This window comes from Capra hircus, chromosome 1 (genome assembly GCF_001704415.2).
Source record: "Capra hircus breed San Clemente chromosome 1, ASM170441v1, whole genome shotgun sequence".
Taxonomy (NCBI): Eukaryota; Metazoa; Chordata; class Mammalia; order Artiodactyla; family Bovidae; genus Capra; species Capra hircus.
Genome location: NC_030808.1, coordinates 153,130,484 through 153,149,096, shown reverse-complemented (window position 1 = coordinate 153,149,096; position 18,613 = coordinate 153,130,484). Strand labels below are relative to the sequence as shown.

Genomic DNA, 18,613 nt, shown 5'->3' with positions numbered 1-18,613 from the left:
ACCCCATGCACCTCATGAGGTTCTCTAAGAAGCCAGCCGCGGTCCTTGTCACAGAAAGGAGGGCCTGGCCTAAGCCTGGGGACATTTCTCAGATTTTTAAAAATCTACACAAGTTAAAGAGTATAGTCTCTTTCCTAGCAGTTCCACCAGAGCAGCCTTGGACAAGGCTCTCAACTCTCTCTACCCATTCTGGGGACCGCCTCCTGACCCCAGGCTTAGCAGGAGCTTAAATGGTAGCTGCTCTCTTTCAGCCACTCAATAGCCGTGGTGCCAGGAACAACCCTGGCCAAAGAATGAAATACAAGGCAGAGCAGCAGGCCTTGGAATCAGTTTTGCACCCCCTGATCAATCCTGAGCACACTTCTACAGCCCATCAAGCTCAGCCACTGAGGGCAGAATCACAGAGAACGCAGCACTCATAGTCACCTTGGTCCTGAAAGAGAAGCCGCCTCCCACGTGGAGTGCTGAGACAGCCAGCCAAGTCATGGGCCTCAGAAAAGGTTTCATCTGAGAAGAAACTCACAGTCAGGATACATACTTAGGATATTCATTAACAGAAACAAATAAGCTGGATGTTCAATACCCTAAAGCAGTTTTCCTAACAGCTTTCTATTTCCAAACCTAACTTTTAATGGTCTGAAGAAACGAGGCTGCAGGCCACAAGAAGGAAAACTAAGACATTAAACAGAAACCATTTCAAATGAAATTACATTTACGTTTATTCAACAAAAGATACATAGGTGGCTGTCAAATAATTTAAAGAGCCTGCATTTCACACACAAAACTGTGGTTTCATATGGCTGAAGGATGTGTCTTTTTTCCCTTAAAAGAAGAGAAAATATGTATTGACCAATTCAAGGTACACCATGAGATAATCAGTTATTCATAAGAGAAAGTCAATGCAGTAAAAATAAGTTTAATTAATGAAGTTTTTGCAACAAGTTTATCATTTAACTGTCAGCTGATTTTACTTGTTTCTCCAACTGGGCAGAGTCCACAGCCTTAAGAGGAGAGTGGGCAGAGGAAAATCATGGGCCGAACCGCAGAGCGTCCTATGTGTGAGCTTTACGGACCTCGTCTGCCTCCTTCTCCAGGCCCCACCTGCCCCTACCACCACTTCTCAAAGCAGATGTGCTCTCTGGGGACATGGCTGCTCTCCAGCTCCGTGGAGAAGAAGTCTGTCATGGGAGGTGGACCACAAATGTAGAACAAGGTCTCTTTCGAAATGTGATCTCTTATCTCCTTCTGCGTTATTCTTCCTTCTGCCGAAAACACAGAATAAACACCAAGTTGAGCCAGATGTGTTTGTACTGAAAGGAGGAAGCACTGACCACAACTTGGCAACAGAGTTTATTTTCAATAACTGGGCCCAGAGGTTGCGCCCCGAGTCATCCACGCACTGGCTTCTGCAGGTGTCCAGGCCGGACCCCAGCCGAGAGCGTGTCTCCAGGCTTCCTGAAGCCACAGCGAGCGACGCGGGCAGCCGGTCACCACGCACTCTCCAGACAGGGCCGGGCAGCGTGCTGGTCTTTGGGACAGATTCAAAACTGCCTTCAGCAAAGTAACTAGACTGCTTTCTGAGAAATCCTTCCAGGAGGGGAAACCACGAGAAATTTAAATGACTATTAATGGCAAATGGAACTGATTCAGTCAAAGCCGGAGGATAAATTCTCTGTATGCATATTACAGCAATGACGCAAAGGTCCCCTTAAAAAATGCAGAAAATAAATTTTTAATATAGGCAGCAGGAGATCTGTATATAATAAGTGAACCCAACTAATCTCTCCTTATGTTTCCATGATGAATCATCTCTCAATCCCCCAGGTAGTGACATTCCCACCCAGCAAATCCCAACAATAAAGCATTTACCCTCGACCAACTGGTACATCCAGACGGTAACGGCATGGAGACAGTCAAAATACCTTTTAGGAGACTCACCCGTGATGTATGGTCTGAGGTCTGCAGTGATTTGTGTAGTCTGTTTTGTAACATGCAAACTGCAGGCAATCTTCTCAGGAAATTCATTTACTAGATCGAGGATATTTTTCTGGAATGTCAAATGTATTTGGTCACACAACAATTTTAAAAAATCAAAACAGATGTGCACCCCCCACCCCCCGCCCGGACGCCGAAGCTCCACTGCCAATTCTGCACACGTCCGCGCTCAGCTCTCCACTTAAGAGAGGCATTGTTTGTAGCCGGGCAGGCCAGAGCAATCTGAGTGGGGGGAGGGGGGGGCTATCTGCCTTTAATTGAAATCTGAATATGCTAACAAGTATATTACTAACTCTCCAGGAGTTTTTGCTTTTTTCTTCTCTCTCAGGCGTGGGCAATTAAGCAGCAGTTTCCTGACCACAGTTGTGTCTTTTAACTGTTTCTCTTCTGTTGTTCATCCTTGCAGCTGCAGGGCTACCCAGAGCGACAGCCTTCTCCTGTCAGATGGACTTAGTTCCTGCAGATGCAGCCGATGGGGATTTCACGTACTGAGCTGGGTCACACCTACTCGTAGGCCTCTTGACCCTCTGGGGAGCCCCGGAGGCAGGCTGAATTTTCTGCTCACCCACCTCCAGACTCAAGCCCACCAGACCTGCCATCTTCTATCACTGCACTGGGAGCTCCTTAGCACTAGCTTTTTAATAGTTCTGGGCAGGATAGGATGTGTTGGTTAATTCTCACTTAAGGCCTCTGGTTTGAACTGTTGGAGAGAAGAGCGAATGGAGAGAAGAAAGGCCCGTGCACAAGCCTGCTCACGCCCAGCTAAATGAGATGCACACTGCTCCCTACCTTGAAGAGAAGCTCGCTGGTGTCCTTCGCGCTGTAGAGCAGTCTGACTGTCCCCATCTCATACCCCCGTCCTCTGCTTGCCCGCTCTCTGAGGAGGTCAGCTGCGTGCCGCAGGATGGAAAGCAGGGGGTTAATCCCGACGCCTCCCGCGATCAACACGAGGTTTCTGGAGGCGTCCGCAGGCTGCGGGTCAAAGAAGAACTCCCCCCCGACTCTCACAGCCACCTCGGAGTCCAGGGTGCACTGCGGGGGACAGAGAAGAGCCTTCAGTCCTCTGTGGCAAAGGCCTTACACCAAACACTCGCCCGCAGTAAGGCTGAGTGTCCGCCCCCGGCGCACCTATCAGTTTCTAGGCCCATCTTCACTCACTCACAGTGGCTGCAGGGCCATGAACTGATTCCACTCGCCTGTCACCCAGGCTGTTGCACGTCCGCCTTCGTGACGCACGCGGCACAGCCACGCCGGATGGAGACAAGGAGGCCTACCTCAGGGACTCTGCCACGTGCTGACTTTCTGGGTGATGAACTAGCTGGCTTGTGCAGAGAGGCCCTGGGCCCAGGGGACAGCCTGGAAGCAGGAGGTAAGGACCACTCCCACCGCTGTAGGCAAAGGGGCTGCTCCCGGGTGAGGACATTTACACCAGGGTGACCGTCAGAGCTGCATGCGCTGGCTCTCCAGGGGGGGCACGCTGCCCCAAGGGGGGCATACTGGAGGGTGTAACCGTGATCTGAGGGGACCCGAGATGCCGGATGTGAACTCAGGGGTGTCCCAAAGCTGCTCCTACTAAGCAGACGGCTAAACCTGCAGGAGTTCCGTGGGCCAGTTTCTGCAGGTAGTTTGATGCCAGCCATCCGGGGGGCAGGTACACCACCAGAATCAGCAGATACAACAAATGAGGACTTTTTAAAGTCAGAGAGCCGGTCTGACAGCACACTGTGATCTGCAACGCACACAGGCTGCCCTGCATGATGTCTTTCTGAACGACCCACGGGACGTTCATGGAGGTGAAACCAGTTCGCAAGGATCCAAGACTAGACCCTAACTCATTTTATAAAAAAAACTGAAAGGAGTATTTGCATGGATCTACTGTCACCTGAATTTTCCAGAATGTTACAACCATGTAGACCGTGTGGTGGTGTGTCCAGAACTTTACCAAGCATGTTCACTGTTCTAGAAAACCAGACCCGAGAGTGCAGCACGCATGGGTGGTCCTGTCGCCAGGCGACAGCGGTGCTCCATCTGCATTTGCAGACGTGCAGGAGCAGAAGCCTGACCGACTGCCTCAGGCTACCTTCTAGTTCCTGGGCTTCCCTGGTGGCTCAGCTGCTCAAGAATCCCCCTGCAATGCAGGACACCTGGGTTCAATCCGTGGGCTGGGAAGATCCCCTGAAGAAGGGAAAGGCTGCCCACTCCAGTATTCTGGCCTGGAGAATCCCATGGAGTGTATAGTCCATGGGGTCGCAAAGAGTCAGACATGACTGAGGGACTTTCACGTCACTCACCATTTCTGTGCTGAAGCACAGTCTGATTATGGATCACTTTCCTTTGCTTCTCCTTTGTATTATACTTTGTACTATAGACAGCATATTAAAAAGCAGAGACATTACTTTGCCAACAAAGGTCTGTCTAGTCAAGACTATGGTTTTTCCAGTGGTCATGTATGGATGTGAGAGTTGGACTGTGAAGAAAGCTGAGCACCGAAGAATTGATGCCTTTGAGCTGTGGTGTTGGAGAAGACTCTTGAGAGTCCCTTAGACTGCAAGGAGATCCAAGCAGTCCATCCTAAAGGAAGTCAGTCCTGGGTGTTCTTTGGAAGGATTGATGTTAAAGCTGAAACTCCAATATTTTGGCCACCTCATGTGAAGAGTTGACTCACTGGAAAAGACCCTGATGCTGGGAGGGATTAGGGGCAGGAGGAGAAGGGCACGACAGAGGATGAGATGGCTGGATGCCATCACCGACTCGATGGAGGTGAGTTTGAGTGAACTCTGGGAGTTGGTGATGGACAGGGAGGCCTGGTGTGCTGTGATTCATGGGGTCGCAAAGAGACACGACTGAGCGACTGAACTGAACTATTTTAAATATATAGGAGATTTTTACATGAAGGATGATAAGTGAGTTTTCATTTTTGACAGAAGAAATCAGCGGCAAGGGCACATTCCATTCAGTTCAGTTCAGTCGCTCAGTCGTGTCCGACTCTTTGCAACCCCATGAATCGCAGCACGCCAGGCCTCCCTGTCCATCACCAACTCCCGGAGTTCACTCAGACTCATGTCCATCAAGTCAGTGGGGGCATAACTAAAACCTAGGAACTGCGACACCGGCTACCACATGCTTTTACAATACTCCTTCCTTACAAGTCTCGAAAACAGAAATCTGCAGAGGCTCGACCTCAGGACGACAGGGGAGTTAATCCCTGTCTAACCCCCTCCCCTTCTTGCTTGCCTCTCTCTTTATATATATTTATATATATTTATATATATTTATATATATTTCTCTATCTGTAAGAATCGAGGAGTAAAAGAGGCTAAGAAACAGGAGAGAAGACACTTTACCCAATGGTCACCTGCAGCGTGCTTAGTGATGACAACAAGCAAAGCCTTTAGGTTATCGTTTTTAGAAACCAGAGTATTTTCAACCCTAAAGTTGGCAAGAAAACGTGCCCCAGGGAAAGAAAATACTCAAGCAGCCTGTCGTCTCTTTCGTGACAAGATGATCTTCAGGAGATCTATCTCCTAATTTGCTGGCATCTGGAAAGAATCAAAAGCCATCTTTGTCTTTTGTTGATCAATGAAAACCGCCAGGGTAGCAGGAACATGGGACTCAAAAGCACTGTAGAGCATAAAACACAAGCACGTAACGGGACATTACCTCCGATTACACGGCCATGTATCTAATTTGGGTGTAGATTTTCTACTTGTGAAATAAACCACTTTTTCACAGCAACTGGAGCCCAGCACACAATAGCTGTCTAGAACCCTTTACGCTGCCAGGAGCCTGAGCCAAAGTAGATACGATAAAGGAAGACGTTTCCACGTCCCAGCAGAGCAGCCTGCTGCCACCCAGACACTCACGTGCCTCTATTGTCCACTCTAATAGCTTAATAAGACAAATCCTCAGGAGGAAAACAGCCACGTGAGAACGGTTCCAAGAAAAACCTGACTTCATAAAGGCTGCCTGCAACTCCCACTGGGCAGAGTGGAGCAGGCTCCACAATCAGGATGTGCATTCTAGCAATGCCACGTGGAGATTTTCTACAGCCTCTTAGAATAAGTTCCTTCATTGAAACGTCAATGAGCCATGAAACCAAGCAGGGAGCTATGGACCAGGACCAGGTTCAGGTCACGTGGGTGGCTGGAGGCGGCACATGGCACTATGGGCCAGGGTGGCTGAGCTCCTTCTAACAGAGCTCAGGGCACAGGGCGCCCCTGCCGCTCCTGCCCCCAGGGTATGTGTTATCAGCTCAGGATACATTCTGGAGATAGCAACAGGGGAAAATCCACAGAGAATCTAAAAAGCAATGAGGTAGCCGAGGCCACACCAAATGAAGGACACAGAAGGTTGCAGGGAAAAAATGTGACAAGATACACTTACAATGGAAACGCTAAGGCAAGCAGCTGGAGATGTGTCTAAACTGACACAATGTGCCGTGTAAAACCTAAGAATACATTTTTTATGCTGCTGTAGGTTTAGAAATCTTTTAGATTTTAAAATTATCTTCCAGTAACAGTTTCGCTTTTCTTTTTGTTACACAGTTCAATGAATTTTAACACAAACATAGAGAAGTGCAGCTACCACCAACACCAAGACACCGAACAGTCCCGTTAGCCCCCAGACTCCACTCTGCTAGCCCTCTCTGCTCCCACCCTTCCCCGCTTGACCCCACCGAGCACTGATCTGGTTTATCGCTGTATTTCTGTCTTCCAGACTGGAGCATGAAGGAGACTGGCTTCTTTCACGCAACACAGCGCCCCCGAGGGTCACCTGCGTTGCTGTGTGCACCAACAGCTGATCTGTTTTTACCACTGAATAACAAATACAGGCAGACCTGGGAAGTACTGCGGACTTGGTTCCAGACCACTGCCATGAAGTACTGAAATCAAGCGTGCTTGCTTGAGCATGTTCAGTCATGCTGGACTCTTTGTGACCCCATGGACTGTAGCCCGCCAGGCTTCCCTGTCCATGGAATGTTCCCAGCAAGAATACTGGAGTGGGTCACCATTCCCTTCTCCAGGGGGTCTTCCTGACTCAGGGATCACAGCTGCATCTCCTGCACTGGCAGCCAGGTTCTTTATCGCTGGGCCACATGGAAGATCACAGCTACTGTTCGGTTTCCCAGTGAGAATAGAAGTCATGCTTACACTATACTTTAGTCTTTTAAGTGTGCCACAGCATTCTGTCTTAAAAAAAAGTGCACAGGTTAATTTTAAAATACTTTATACTATCAATACTAAGCTATAGCAATCAAAACAGTTTTGTACTGGCATAGACAGATAGATCAAAGGAAAAGGTCAGTAAGCCCAGAAATAAATCCACACTTATGGCCAATTAATCGATGACAAAGGAGGCAAAAATACACAGTGGAGAAAAGACAGACTCTTGACTAAAGTGGTGCTGGGAAAACTGGACAGCTGTATGTAAAAGAATGAAATAAGAACATTCTCTAACACCGTACAGAAAAATAAAACCTCAAAATGGATGAAATACCTAAATGTTAAGACCAGATACTATAAAACTAGAGGAAAATATAGGCTACTCTTTGACAGAAATCACAGCAATATTTTCTTGGATCTATCTCCTAGAGTAATGGAAATAAAAAACGAAAATAAAAAAATAGGACCTAATTAAACTTAAGAGCTTTCCTTTGCATAGCAAAGGAAAACATAAACAAAAAGACTACAGGAAAACATTTGCAAATGCTGCTACCAACAAGGGTTTAATTTCCAAAATATACAAACAGCTCATAAAGCTTAATATAAAAAAGGGAAAAAAAATTAAAACATGGGCAGAAGACCTAAACAGACATTTCTCCAAAGAAGACATCCAGATGGCCTACAGGCCCAGGAAAAGACACTCCATAGCATGGATTACTGGAGAAATGCGAATCAAAAAACTACAATGAGGAACCACCTCACCTCACTCCCGTCAGAATGACCATCTTCAAAAAGTCTACAAATAAGAAATACTAAAGAGGGTTTTGGTGGGAATATAAACTGATACAGCCACTATGGAGAAAAGCATGGAAGGCCCTTAAAACACTAAGACTAGTGCTCCCATATGACCCTGCAACCCCAGTCCTGGGCACATCTAGAGAAAAACTAATTTGGAAAGATACAGGCGCCGATGTTCACAGCAGCAGTATTCATAGTCGCCAAGACACGGGAACAGCCGAGCTGTCCCTCAAAAATATATAAATTTATATATAATTTATAAATTTATAAAAATATATAAAATATATAAAGAAGAGGCGCTACACAAATGCAACCGAGTACCACTCAGCCTCAGGAAAGAACGGAAGATGCCGTGTGAAGCTTCAGGGATGGACTTGGAGAGCGCCATAGTAAGTGAGGTCAGTCAGAGAGAAAGACAAATATCATGTACCACATATGAAGTCCAAAAGAGGATACAAAAAATGTATTTACGAAACAGAAATAGACTCTCAGACATACAGAACAAACTTACAGTCACCAAAGGGGAAAGCAGGGGAGAGAGAAATGAGGAGTTTGGGATTAACATCCATGTGCTACTATGACTAAGACAGTAAACACCGAGGACCTACAACACGGCGCAGGAACTACGTTCAATACCTTATAATAGCCTATAATGGAAAGGAGTCTGAGAAAGAACGCACACGCACTTATGAATAGCTGAGTCACTGCTGTACATCTGAAACCCATACAATGTTGTAGATTACATTAATAAAAATATTTCTTCATAGAAAACCTTATAAAACCTAAAAAAAATGCTAACAACCATCTAACAGCGCAGGGTTGCCACAAACATTCAATTATCAGTTCAGTTCAGTTGCTCAGTCATGTCCGACTCTTAGCGACCCCGTGAACCGCAGCATGCCAGGCCTCCCTGCCCATCACCAACTCCCGGAGTCCACTCAAACCCATGTCCATCAAGTCAGTGATGCCATCCAGCCGCCTCATCCTCTGTCATCCCCAAGAACACAATCATCCGTAAAGTGTAGCAAAGTGGAACACAGCACGGCAAGGTCTGCCTGTGCGCCGTATGAACGCGTCACAGCTCCTAACCCACTTGCCTGCTGAGGGACGTTCGCATTGCTTCCAGGTTTCGAGGACCATGAATAGAACTGCTATCAGCACTCCCGTTCAGATTTCTGTATGAACAATTCTTTTGTTTCTCTAGAATGAATACCCAGGAGTCACACTGCTAGGTGTTACGGTCAAGTGTGTACTGCTTGCACATGAGACTGCGGAGACGCTTCCCGGGACGGCTGCAGCCTTGCAGCCCTGCTGGCACTATAAGCAACGTGAGAGTTCCAGCTGCTCCGCGCCACCGGCACCACCTGCTATGGTCGGCCTGCAGGCGCAGCCCACCAGGTGTGGCTCTAACCTGCACTTCCCTGGTGATGGATGATGTGGACTGTCATTTCGCCACTTATCTGTCATCCTTATATCCTTTTAGGAAAGTGTTTAATCCTCTGTCCATTTAAAAATTAGGTTTGTTTTCTTTTTGCTGCCTTTTGAGTTCTTTATACATTTTGGATGCAAGTCCTTTGTTGGATATCTAATTTGCAACCACTTTCTCCTAGGCTGTGGCTTGTTTTTTAAATTTCTGTTAATAGTGTATTTTGTAGGAAAGAAATTTTTAGTTTTGATTAAATTCGATACATAAATCTTTCCTTTTGTGGATCTTGCTTTCTGTGTCATGTCTAATAACTATCTGCCTGCCCTGCTGTTCAAAGTATTTCCTATGTCTTCTAAACCTTCTAGGGTTACATTTTGGACCTTACACCTTCAACATATTTTAATTTTGAATATAAAGTGTGAGATCTAGGTCAGGGTTCTCTGTTTTATTTTTGCATATGGACAGACAACTACTCAGCACAGTTTGTTGAAAAGGTCACTGCTTCTCCGTTGAGTTTCTTTAGCACCTCTGTCAAAGTTCAAAAGGCTGTACGTGTCAGTCTACTTCTGAATGCTTTAATTTGTCCCTTTGATCTCTATGCCTACTCCTTCACCAATACGACACTGCACTGATTATTGTAGCCTTATTTTAATCTTAAATTTGAGCCATGTGATTCCTCACACTTTAGGCTTCTTTTTCAAAACTGCTTTTGCCATCCTAGTTTCTTTTCTTTTCCATATAAATTTCAAAATCAGTCTGTCTGTATCTACAATATTTACAATACAGCACACTCTGTTTTGTGTCCCCAGGTGGCTCAGTGGTAAAGAATTCGCCTGCTAATGCAGGATATCTGGGTTCAGTCCCTGGGTCAGGAACATCCCCTGGAGGAGGAAATGGCAACCTACTCCAGTACTCTTGCCTAGAAAATCCCATGGACAGGGGAGCCTGGTGGGTGGGCTACACGCCATGGGGTCGCATAGAGTCAGACAAGATTTAAGGACTGAGCAGGCACACCCCCATTCTCCTTTCTAGTAAAGAAGAGAAGAAAGTGCCTGGGATGGGATGGAGATTGTTGATAAGTAGAGAAGGCACACCCTAGAAATGAAGGGGATGGCAGTAAAAAAAAAAAAAGACAAGGATCAAAAATCAAGACGACAAATCTTTCCTGAGCTCACTCTTTGTTATCAGAATTCTAGTAGGTAGTAAGGAGCAGCATAGGGCTGTGCTGAGTCCCACGGTGAACCATGAGTTATTAGCAAAAAACGTGGACTCCGTCTCAGACTCATGAGTGAAGAGCTTTCCAGAGACTGAAATAGAGAGGCGACCGCACCACAGGGTTAGCAGAGTTCAGGTCTGGGCAGGACAAGTGTGTAATCAGAGATTGTTTCCCCCCCAAATAATGAGAGAACGGTAGCTTAATTCCCTTCACTTGGGACAGTGAGGACAAAATAATCTGATTAATAGAATTACCACTGACAAGACACCCAGAGAGCCCATTTTCAACAACTTACATATAAAGTAAAATGCCTTAATTCTATAGCAGGATCCCACTGAATACCGCTTGGGGACCCAGGAGGAGTTTCCCGACCCCAGGGTATCTTTGCATCATCCTTTAGTGCACCAACACGACCCTGCTTCTTGGGGACCTCCTTGGTGGCCCCGGGTTAAGACCCCATCCTCCACTGCGTGGGGTGCAGGTTCTGTCCCTGGTTGGCGAGCTGGGACCCCACACGCCACGTGGCACGGCCAAAAAGTAAAAAATAAACAAATATGCTGCTCCTGTACCCCTTCTGGAATCTAATTCTGGACGGAAGGGAGCTCTCTGTGAGCGTGTACCCTTTGCACCCAAGCCTAGGTTCCTTAGGTGGATTAAGTGAGCTGAATTTTGCGAGAGGCAGAGAGCCCAGATCTCCAAGTTTAAACAGAGGTTTGCTCACCTGATTGTGGATCCAGAGAGCAGGAGGGTGGTTTGTATGTTTCACTGCCAGCTCTATCATTCTCTCTTGTTCCAGCAGCCTAGGGCTGGAGCATATTGAGAACCCACCAACCACAGAGACTCCTGGGATAAAAAAATCAACCCTAAAAGGAAAGGCAAATAAATCGACTATCGTTAATGCAATTTTTAAAGTGCAAGGTAAACACAACCGACAAAATTTTAGCTAGAATGACTAAGAAAAAAGGAGAAAAATATAATTACTAAAATCAAGAATGAAAGATGGGACATTATCACCAACTTCACCAAAAAAAAAAAATTATAAAGGAATTCTATGAATAACTGTAAGACAAAAAAATGGCTAACTCAGATGAAATGGATGCATTCCTAGAAAAACACAAACTACCAAACTGGACTCTAGAAGAAACAGAAAATCTGAACAGATCCATAATAAATGGACTGAATTAGTATAATTTAAAAATTTCCCATAAGGGTAAGTCCAGATGGCAGCAGAGGTGAACTCTGTTAAACATCTGAAGAAGAATTAATGCTTATCTTTCACAAATACTTCCCCCCCACACAGAAAAAAACCCTTTCCACTTCACTCTACCATGTCAGTATTATTCTAATACTAAAGCCAGACAAAGATATCACTAAACTACAGATCAACATCCCTTATGAATACAGATGCACAATTCTCAGGAATATTGGTTCAACATATGAGAATCATCAATGACTTAAACCACTTAACACAATAAAGGACAAAATCTACGTGATCATCTCAACAGATGCAAAAACGGCATTTGCCAAAATCCAACGCCCTTACATAATAGACACACTCAACAAACCAGGAATAAATGGTAATTCCCTCAGCCTGATAAAGACAACTACAAAATGTCTAATCACATCTAACCCTAAAAGGCTGAAAATTCCCCACCTGAGAAGAGAGACAAGACAAAGGTGTCCGCTCTGACCAAGTCTGCTCAACACTGTGCCAGACATTCTAGCCAAGGCAATTAAGCAAGAAAATGAAATGAGAGGCATCCGGATTAAAGAGTAAGAAGCTGCAGATGACATGACACTATATGCAGAAAATCCTAATGAGTTTGCTATAAATATATGAGAATTAATGAACAACTTCAAATAAAGTTGCAGAATATAAAATAAATAATAAAGCAATGAACAGTCTAACTGTAAAATTAAGAAAAAGTCCTATTTATAATAAATAATAAAATAATTGGGAATAAACTTCACAAAAGAAGTGTAAGACTTATACACTAAAAACTACATTATTGAAAAAAAATCAAAGAGATCTAAATAAACAGAGAGAAGATCTGAATAAACAGAAAGGCTTCTTATATTCATGGGCTGGAAGACTTAATATTATTAAGATGGCGATAGTTCCCAAATTGATCTATGGATTTAATACAATGCCTGTCAAACCCAAGCTGGTTTCTTTGATAAGTTGATCATAAAACTGATATGAAATTCAAGGAGCCTAGAATCACCAAAATAATCTTTAAAAAGAAGAATAAATTTGGAGGATTCGCACCTTCTGGTTTGAAAATTGTTTTAAGTCACAGTAATGACGACACTGTGGTACTGGTGTTAGGACAGGCAGGTATCAAAGGCAAAAGACTAAGAACCAAAAAATAAACTTAGTTTTATGGTCAACTGATTTCCAACAAGGCTACCAACACAATTTAATGCAGAAGAAGGGTCTTTCAGTAAGTGGTGATGGTTTTATAATAATCTATAAAGGAAAAGAATCTGAAAAAGAATAAACACACACACACATAACTGAATCACTGTGCTGTCCACCAGAAACTAAGGCAACACTGAAAACCAACTATACTTCAATTAAAAAAAACAGTGCTAGGACAAGTGGATAGTAACTGGGAAAGAATACAGCTGGACTCCTACCTTATACCATATATAAACGTTAACTCTGATTAGACCACAGACCTAAATATAAACATTAAAATTATAAACCCAGACTTACACAGGAGCGGCTCTTCACGGCCAGTTACTCAGAAATGACACTAGAACACAAAGGTCAAAGAGAAACTGGAGAAACTCGACTGCATTAAACGGAAACTTCTGTGCCGCACACTTGTGTGTAGCACCCGCCGTCAGGACAGGTAAAGGTGACCCTAGGAACGGGAGAAAATATTTCTGCATCATGTATCTAACAAGTAATTTATATACAGAATATAGTAATAAAAAGAAGACTCAAAACATGGGTAAAGGGGGCTTCCCTGGTGGCTCGGTGGAAAAGGACCTGGCTGCCAGTGCAGGAGCCGCTGGTCTGGGAAAGGAGCAACTCAGCCTGAGTGTCAAAACTCTGGGCCCTGCTCTAGGGCCTGGGAGCCACAGCTCCGGAGCCACACAGCTGGAGCCTGCGCTCCACAAGCAGAGAAGCCTCAGCAATGAGAGACCACACCTGGTAGCGCCTGCTCCCCGAAACTAGAGAGCAGGCCACACAGCAACAAAGACCCAGCACAGACACACAGATAATAAAATCACATTTCAAAAGTGGGCAAAGGACTTTACAAACATTTCTCCAAAGAAGATACATAAATGGATAGTAAGTACATGAAAAATCGCTCAACCTCATCTGTCATTAGGGAAATGCGCATTAAAATCACAATGAGCCGTTAGGTCACTCTCACCTGGACGCATGGCTGATCAAGACGACAACGGCGAGTGTCAGTGGGGATCGGGAGACACTGGAACCTTTGTACACTGCTGACGGGAACGTAACATGGCCTTGCTACTTTAAAGAACAATTTGGCAGTGCCTGAAAATGTTAAGATGTGACAGCACTTCTACTCTGAGGTATATACTCAAGAAAAAAGAAAATATATATCCCCTTAAAAATATGCACATGAATGTTCACAGCAGCATTACTGGTAACAGCCTAAAAGTTCCAAACAAGCTAAATGTTCTCCAACTGATGAACAGGTAAACAAAGGCGGCACGTTCGCAGGACGGAATGAAGTTCTGAAGCACGCCACAGGCAGATGAGCAGTGAAACCGCGTGAAGTGGAAGAAGGGACGTCGCTCAGCCGTGTCCCACTCTGCGACCCCCTGCCAGGCCCCGGTGCCCACAGGATTTTCCAGGCAAGAGTACTGGAGTGGGGTGCCATTGCCTTCTCCAGGAGATCTTCCCGACCCAGGGATTGAACCCGGGTCTCCCGCACTGTAGACAGAGGCTTTACCGTCTGAGCCCCCAGGGAAGTCAGAGAACTGAGAGAAGTGCAGGAAGCTGGTCACGAAAAAGACCACACACTACAGAATACCACTGACACAGCGTGTCCCGAACAGGAAACCCATGGAAGACAGGAACTAGAAGAGCGGGTGCCCACGGGTGAGGATGGGGAGTGAATGACAGTCAGGGCAGAGCTTCCTTCTGGGATGGCAAGCATGTGCTGAAAGTTGACTGGCTGATCACCGCATAATTCTACAATATACTGTGAATTCAATTCTGTGAATATACTGGAAATCACTGAACTGTACCTTTTAAATGGTGAATTTTATGATACATTTATCTTGATAAAAGAGTTTCCTAAATGTGAAAAAGAACCAACAAAAACTCTCTTGCTGGCATTGAATAGGCTGATGCAGCCTCCTAAATTCTGACAGTCTCACGTTGCCTTCTTCGCTTCTAAGCACTCTCCTGGAGTGGAGAACTCTTGTGAGTTTCAAGCCCTCAATAACTGCACGCCACAAACTTTTTTTGGGTGAGGGTTCTAGGAAATGCAATAAATCTAGTCACATACCAAGGAAAGAGAAATTTACTACCGAGACCACAGAAAATTCCCATCCCCACGTCCAGGAAACTCATGTATCCATTAGAGCTGATCCTCAGCCTTCGAAGGACAGACAGTATAATGAAAAAAAGGCGACAGTCTCATCCCCCGCCCTCGGGAGAAAAAAGCACTCGCTATCCTCTCCTGATCTGATCTATAGCCTTAGAAGCTGTTCTCTTCTCAACTCTGGCCTTAGGTACCTGGTCATTTTTTAGTCTTAGAAAACAAGTTCTGGGCAGGAAGTGCTCCAGAAAAGGTCCCCAGGTTATTTCTGCCTGTATTTACTTCCTTCTTTCCCATGAATAATTTCCCTTCCATTTCAGACAAGATACAAATTTTAAAAGACGATAGTTAGCACTTACTAACACCGCTGCTATATGCTTTCAGAGAAGAGGTGAATGGCATTTCTACAGCGTCTGTTTAAAAAAAAACTAATCTCTGAGCTAATTTTGCTGCTTTATTTCCTGAACTATAGCACCCTCTGCTGCTTGATGTTGATAGAGACCTTTTTCTCCGGTACCTGAGGGGGAATCCCTCTTCTCTAGGAACTCTGGAAACCCTCCACCTTTAGGGAGAAGGGCTCCTTCATGAAACGCTGCAGAAGAACCGCATCTGAATAGGCTCAAGAAGATATCACAACACATATTTAGTGAGACATCTTTCCAAGAAAGCGTGAGTTTTAGACACACACACACACTCCCGCACACACCGTTAAAAATGCCGTCCTTCACAGCGAGTGCATGAAGAGCAGAGGGACAGGGCCCCGCTGCAGCGGAGCGCGCGTGTCCGCGTCCGCTTCCGCTTCCGCGTCCGCGTGGCACAGACAGCCTCGCCCCGCCCCAGGGCCCAGCACGCAGCGGGCTCACGGGCCGCAGCCGAGGGACCCTGCGTCACCCTGAGATCCCCACGCTCAGCCGCCCGACTTGGCACAGCCAGCCAGCCCGTCTGCCGGCCATGTACAGGCGCAGGGGCCGGTGCTGGCGGTGAAGACGCATCTGTCTTGGGTCCTGCCCTCACCTCCCTCATGGGAGGAAGGTTAACTCATGGCTCAGCAGGCAAAGAATCTCCCTGAAATAAAGGGGACACAGAAGACCCCCTGGGTCTGACCCAATCCCTGGGTCAGGGAGATCCCCTGGAGGAGGAAATGGCAACCCACTCCAGTATTCTTGCCCATAGAATGCCATGAACAGGGGAGCCGGGTACGCCACAGTTCAGAGAGTTGCAGAATCAGACACGACTGACCACTAGCATGAAAGAATCCGCTTGGGAGAGAGAAGGCAGCGTCACCTGAGATGCATCTGGAAGTGCTCGTGCTTAGCGCAGACACCTGTGTAGCTCCAACATGTGATCCTGATGTTATCAGGGAAATAGAAAGCTACCGCATTTTATTTTTTAAAAAATCTGCTGGGGGGTGGGTGGGACATGTGGAGGGGAGGAGAGGAGAGGAAAAAGAAAGAAGTTAATTCCACCAGGGATGGAGGCATCAGGAAAGACTTCACAGAGGAGTCCTGAAAGGCAGTGCTCATCAGACAGGCTGTGGAGGAGGACACCACCTGCCCAGAGACTCTCAGAAACGCGGCACCGCCTCCACGTGGGCCTGAGTCGGGGCTGTGGTGCCGCCGCGCTTACGTTTGCAGTGCAGCTGCCCCTAGCCCTAGTTCTCTAACCTGGCTCCTCTCACCTCCTTACCCCAAGCACTTTCAAGCGTGAAATCCTGTCATCTCATATGAAGTCAGAGACACAGCTTGCCCCACTCAGAAATGCGTTGCCTGCTCCCCAGTGTGTTCTGCACACAGCCCGGGCGTGCAGCGGGCACCGGCGGTGTGCGCCTGCCCACTCCTCGCAGGCCGGCTGCTCTTCCCACAGCAGTCTCGGTGCACAGGAGGCTGGCAAGGAGCTCAGTCTGTTCCCGGGACCCCACGGACACTCCTCACAGGGGACCTCACCAGCACGCATGCTCTCTGATGGCCTGAGTAAAGCACTGGCTACAACAGACACCCAAAACAAACACATAAACCCCAGGCACTGTGCCAAATGCCTGCCACACCCCACAACACCGAACTGTTACTCTTTTCTCTTCAAGGACATGGGAACCGAAGGCCCGCACAAAAAGGAAGCCGCCCACCTTGCAGAGCGGCAGGTGGAAGGCAGGGTGGCAGGTGGAAGGCAGGGCGGCAGGTGGAAGGGCAGGGCGGCAGGTGGAAGGCAGGGCGGCAGGTGGAAGGCAGGGCGGCAGGTGGAAGGGCAGGGCGGCAGGTGGAAGGCAGGGCGGCAGGTGGAAGGCAGGGCGGCAGGTGGAAGGCAGGGCGGCAGGTGGAAGGCAGGGTGGCAGGTGGAAGGCAGGGCGGCAGGTGGAAGGCAGGGTGGCAGGTGGAAGGCAGGGTGGCAGGTGGAAGGGCAGGGCGGCAGGTGGAAGGCAGGGTGGCAGGTGGAAGGGCAGGGCGGCAGGTGGGAGGGCAGAGCGGCAAACTGGGACGCGTGACACAGACCCCTGGACGGACCCGCCCATAGCACCGACACCCTGGGTACGCTGAACCTGGCAGCCCCGGGCACTCACCAGCACCCAGGGGCACTGAACTTGGCAGCCCCGGGCACTCACGGGCGAGGGGAGACTGTTGGGGCCATGCCCAGCTCCATCCTTCCCCCCTCAGTCGGGGGAGCTCCAATCAAGGTCCAGAGCAGGACTCCCCAGGGAGCTGTATGCTAAGCCGCGAGCTCCTGGTGGGAGAAGCCGGGAAGGTTCAGCCCTGCTCGTGTGGGAAACTGGTCTGAAGGAGTTCTCCCTTTCTCTCTGGATGGGATGGTGTGAGATCTGACAGCTGTCTCCCAGTACAGGAACCCCAGCAGCCAACAGCCCCGGAGGACCACCCCTGGTCTAGGCTGTGAGTGTCCACCCGAGGGTCAGGGCCCAAGGCCGCAGAGCGCGCTCAGAGGCGGCTCTGTGCCTCCCCTCGGAGCCTGGGACGTGTCGGCAGGGACCACCGGTCCAGAGTCCATGGACGAGGGGTCACGGCTCCAGCAGCTCTCTCTCCGACCACCCCAACCCCGTGAGCGCACGGCAGCCCCCTCCTCTCTCCCCCCGAGTGCCATGTGGGGTGACGGGCGAGCCAACCATCTAAGAGAGCCTGCGAGCAAGCCGCCCCAGCGACGGTGCCGACGGAGCAGTGCCCACCACCTCGGTAACCACCAAGTCACACGGCCAAAGAGCTCACAGCGTCCAGAGCCGTGCGGAGAGGCGGTGTTAAGGCAGCAGCCTTCTCAGGAAGACGGTCGACGCCAGGGACGAGGGACCGACTCGCCTGGCAGGGAAACACAGGCCAGCTGGAGCAGACCCCGGCCCGCCTCCCTCTGTCCGGCATGCACTGAGCCAGCGCCCGCGCGGACGGGGCTACGAGAGCCATCCAGTGAGGCGGCGCACACGGCGCCACCCCGGGGAGTCTTCCGCTGAGGCTCAGGGGGAGACCCTATTTCTGTGCATATCGCTAGG

General features: G+C 47.9%; 1 protein-coding gene across 8 annotated transcripts in view; it reads right to left on the bottom strand.

The window, feature by feature from the left end:
- Positions 700 to 18,613, bottom strand: part of OXNAD1 (oxidoreductase NAD binding domain containing 1) — a 44,298-nt gene continuing 26,384 nt past the window's right edge. For all 8 annotated transcript variants that reach the window (XM_018053112.1, XM_005675727.3, XM_005675726.3 and 5 more), the window contains 4 exons: positions 11,319 to 11,460; positions 2,785 to 3,027; positions 1,939 to 2,047; positions 700 to 1,262 (listed from right to left, as the gene is read on the bottom strand). In XM_018053112.1, coding sequence (XP_017908601.1) covers positions 1,108 to 1,262; positions 1,939 to 2,047; positions 2,785 to 3,027; positions 11,319 to 11,460 — 649 coding nt within the window. In that variant the 3' untranslated portion in view covers positions 700 to 1,107. The remainder of the gene's footprint in view (positions 1,263 to 1,938; positions 2,048 to 2,784; positions 3,028 to 11,318; positions 11,461 to 18,613) is intronic.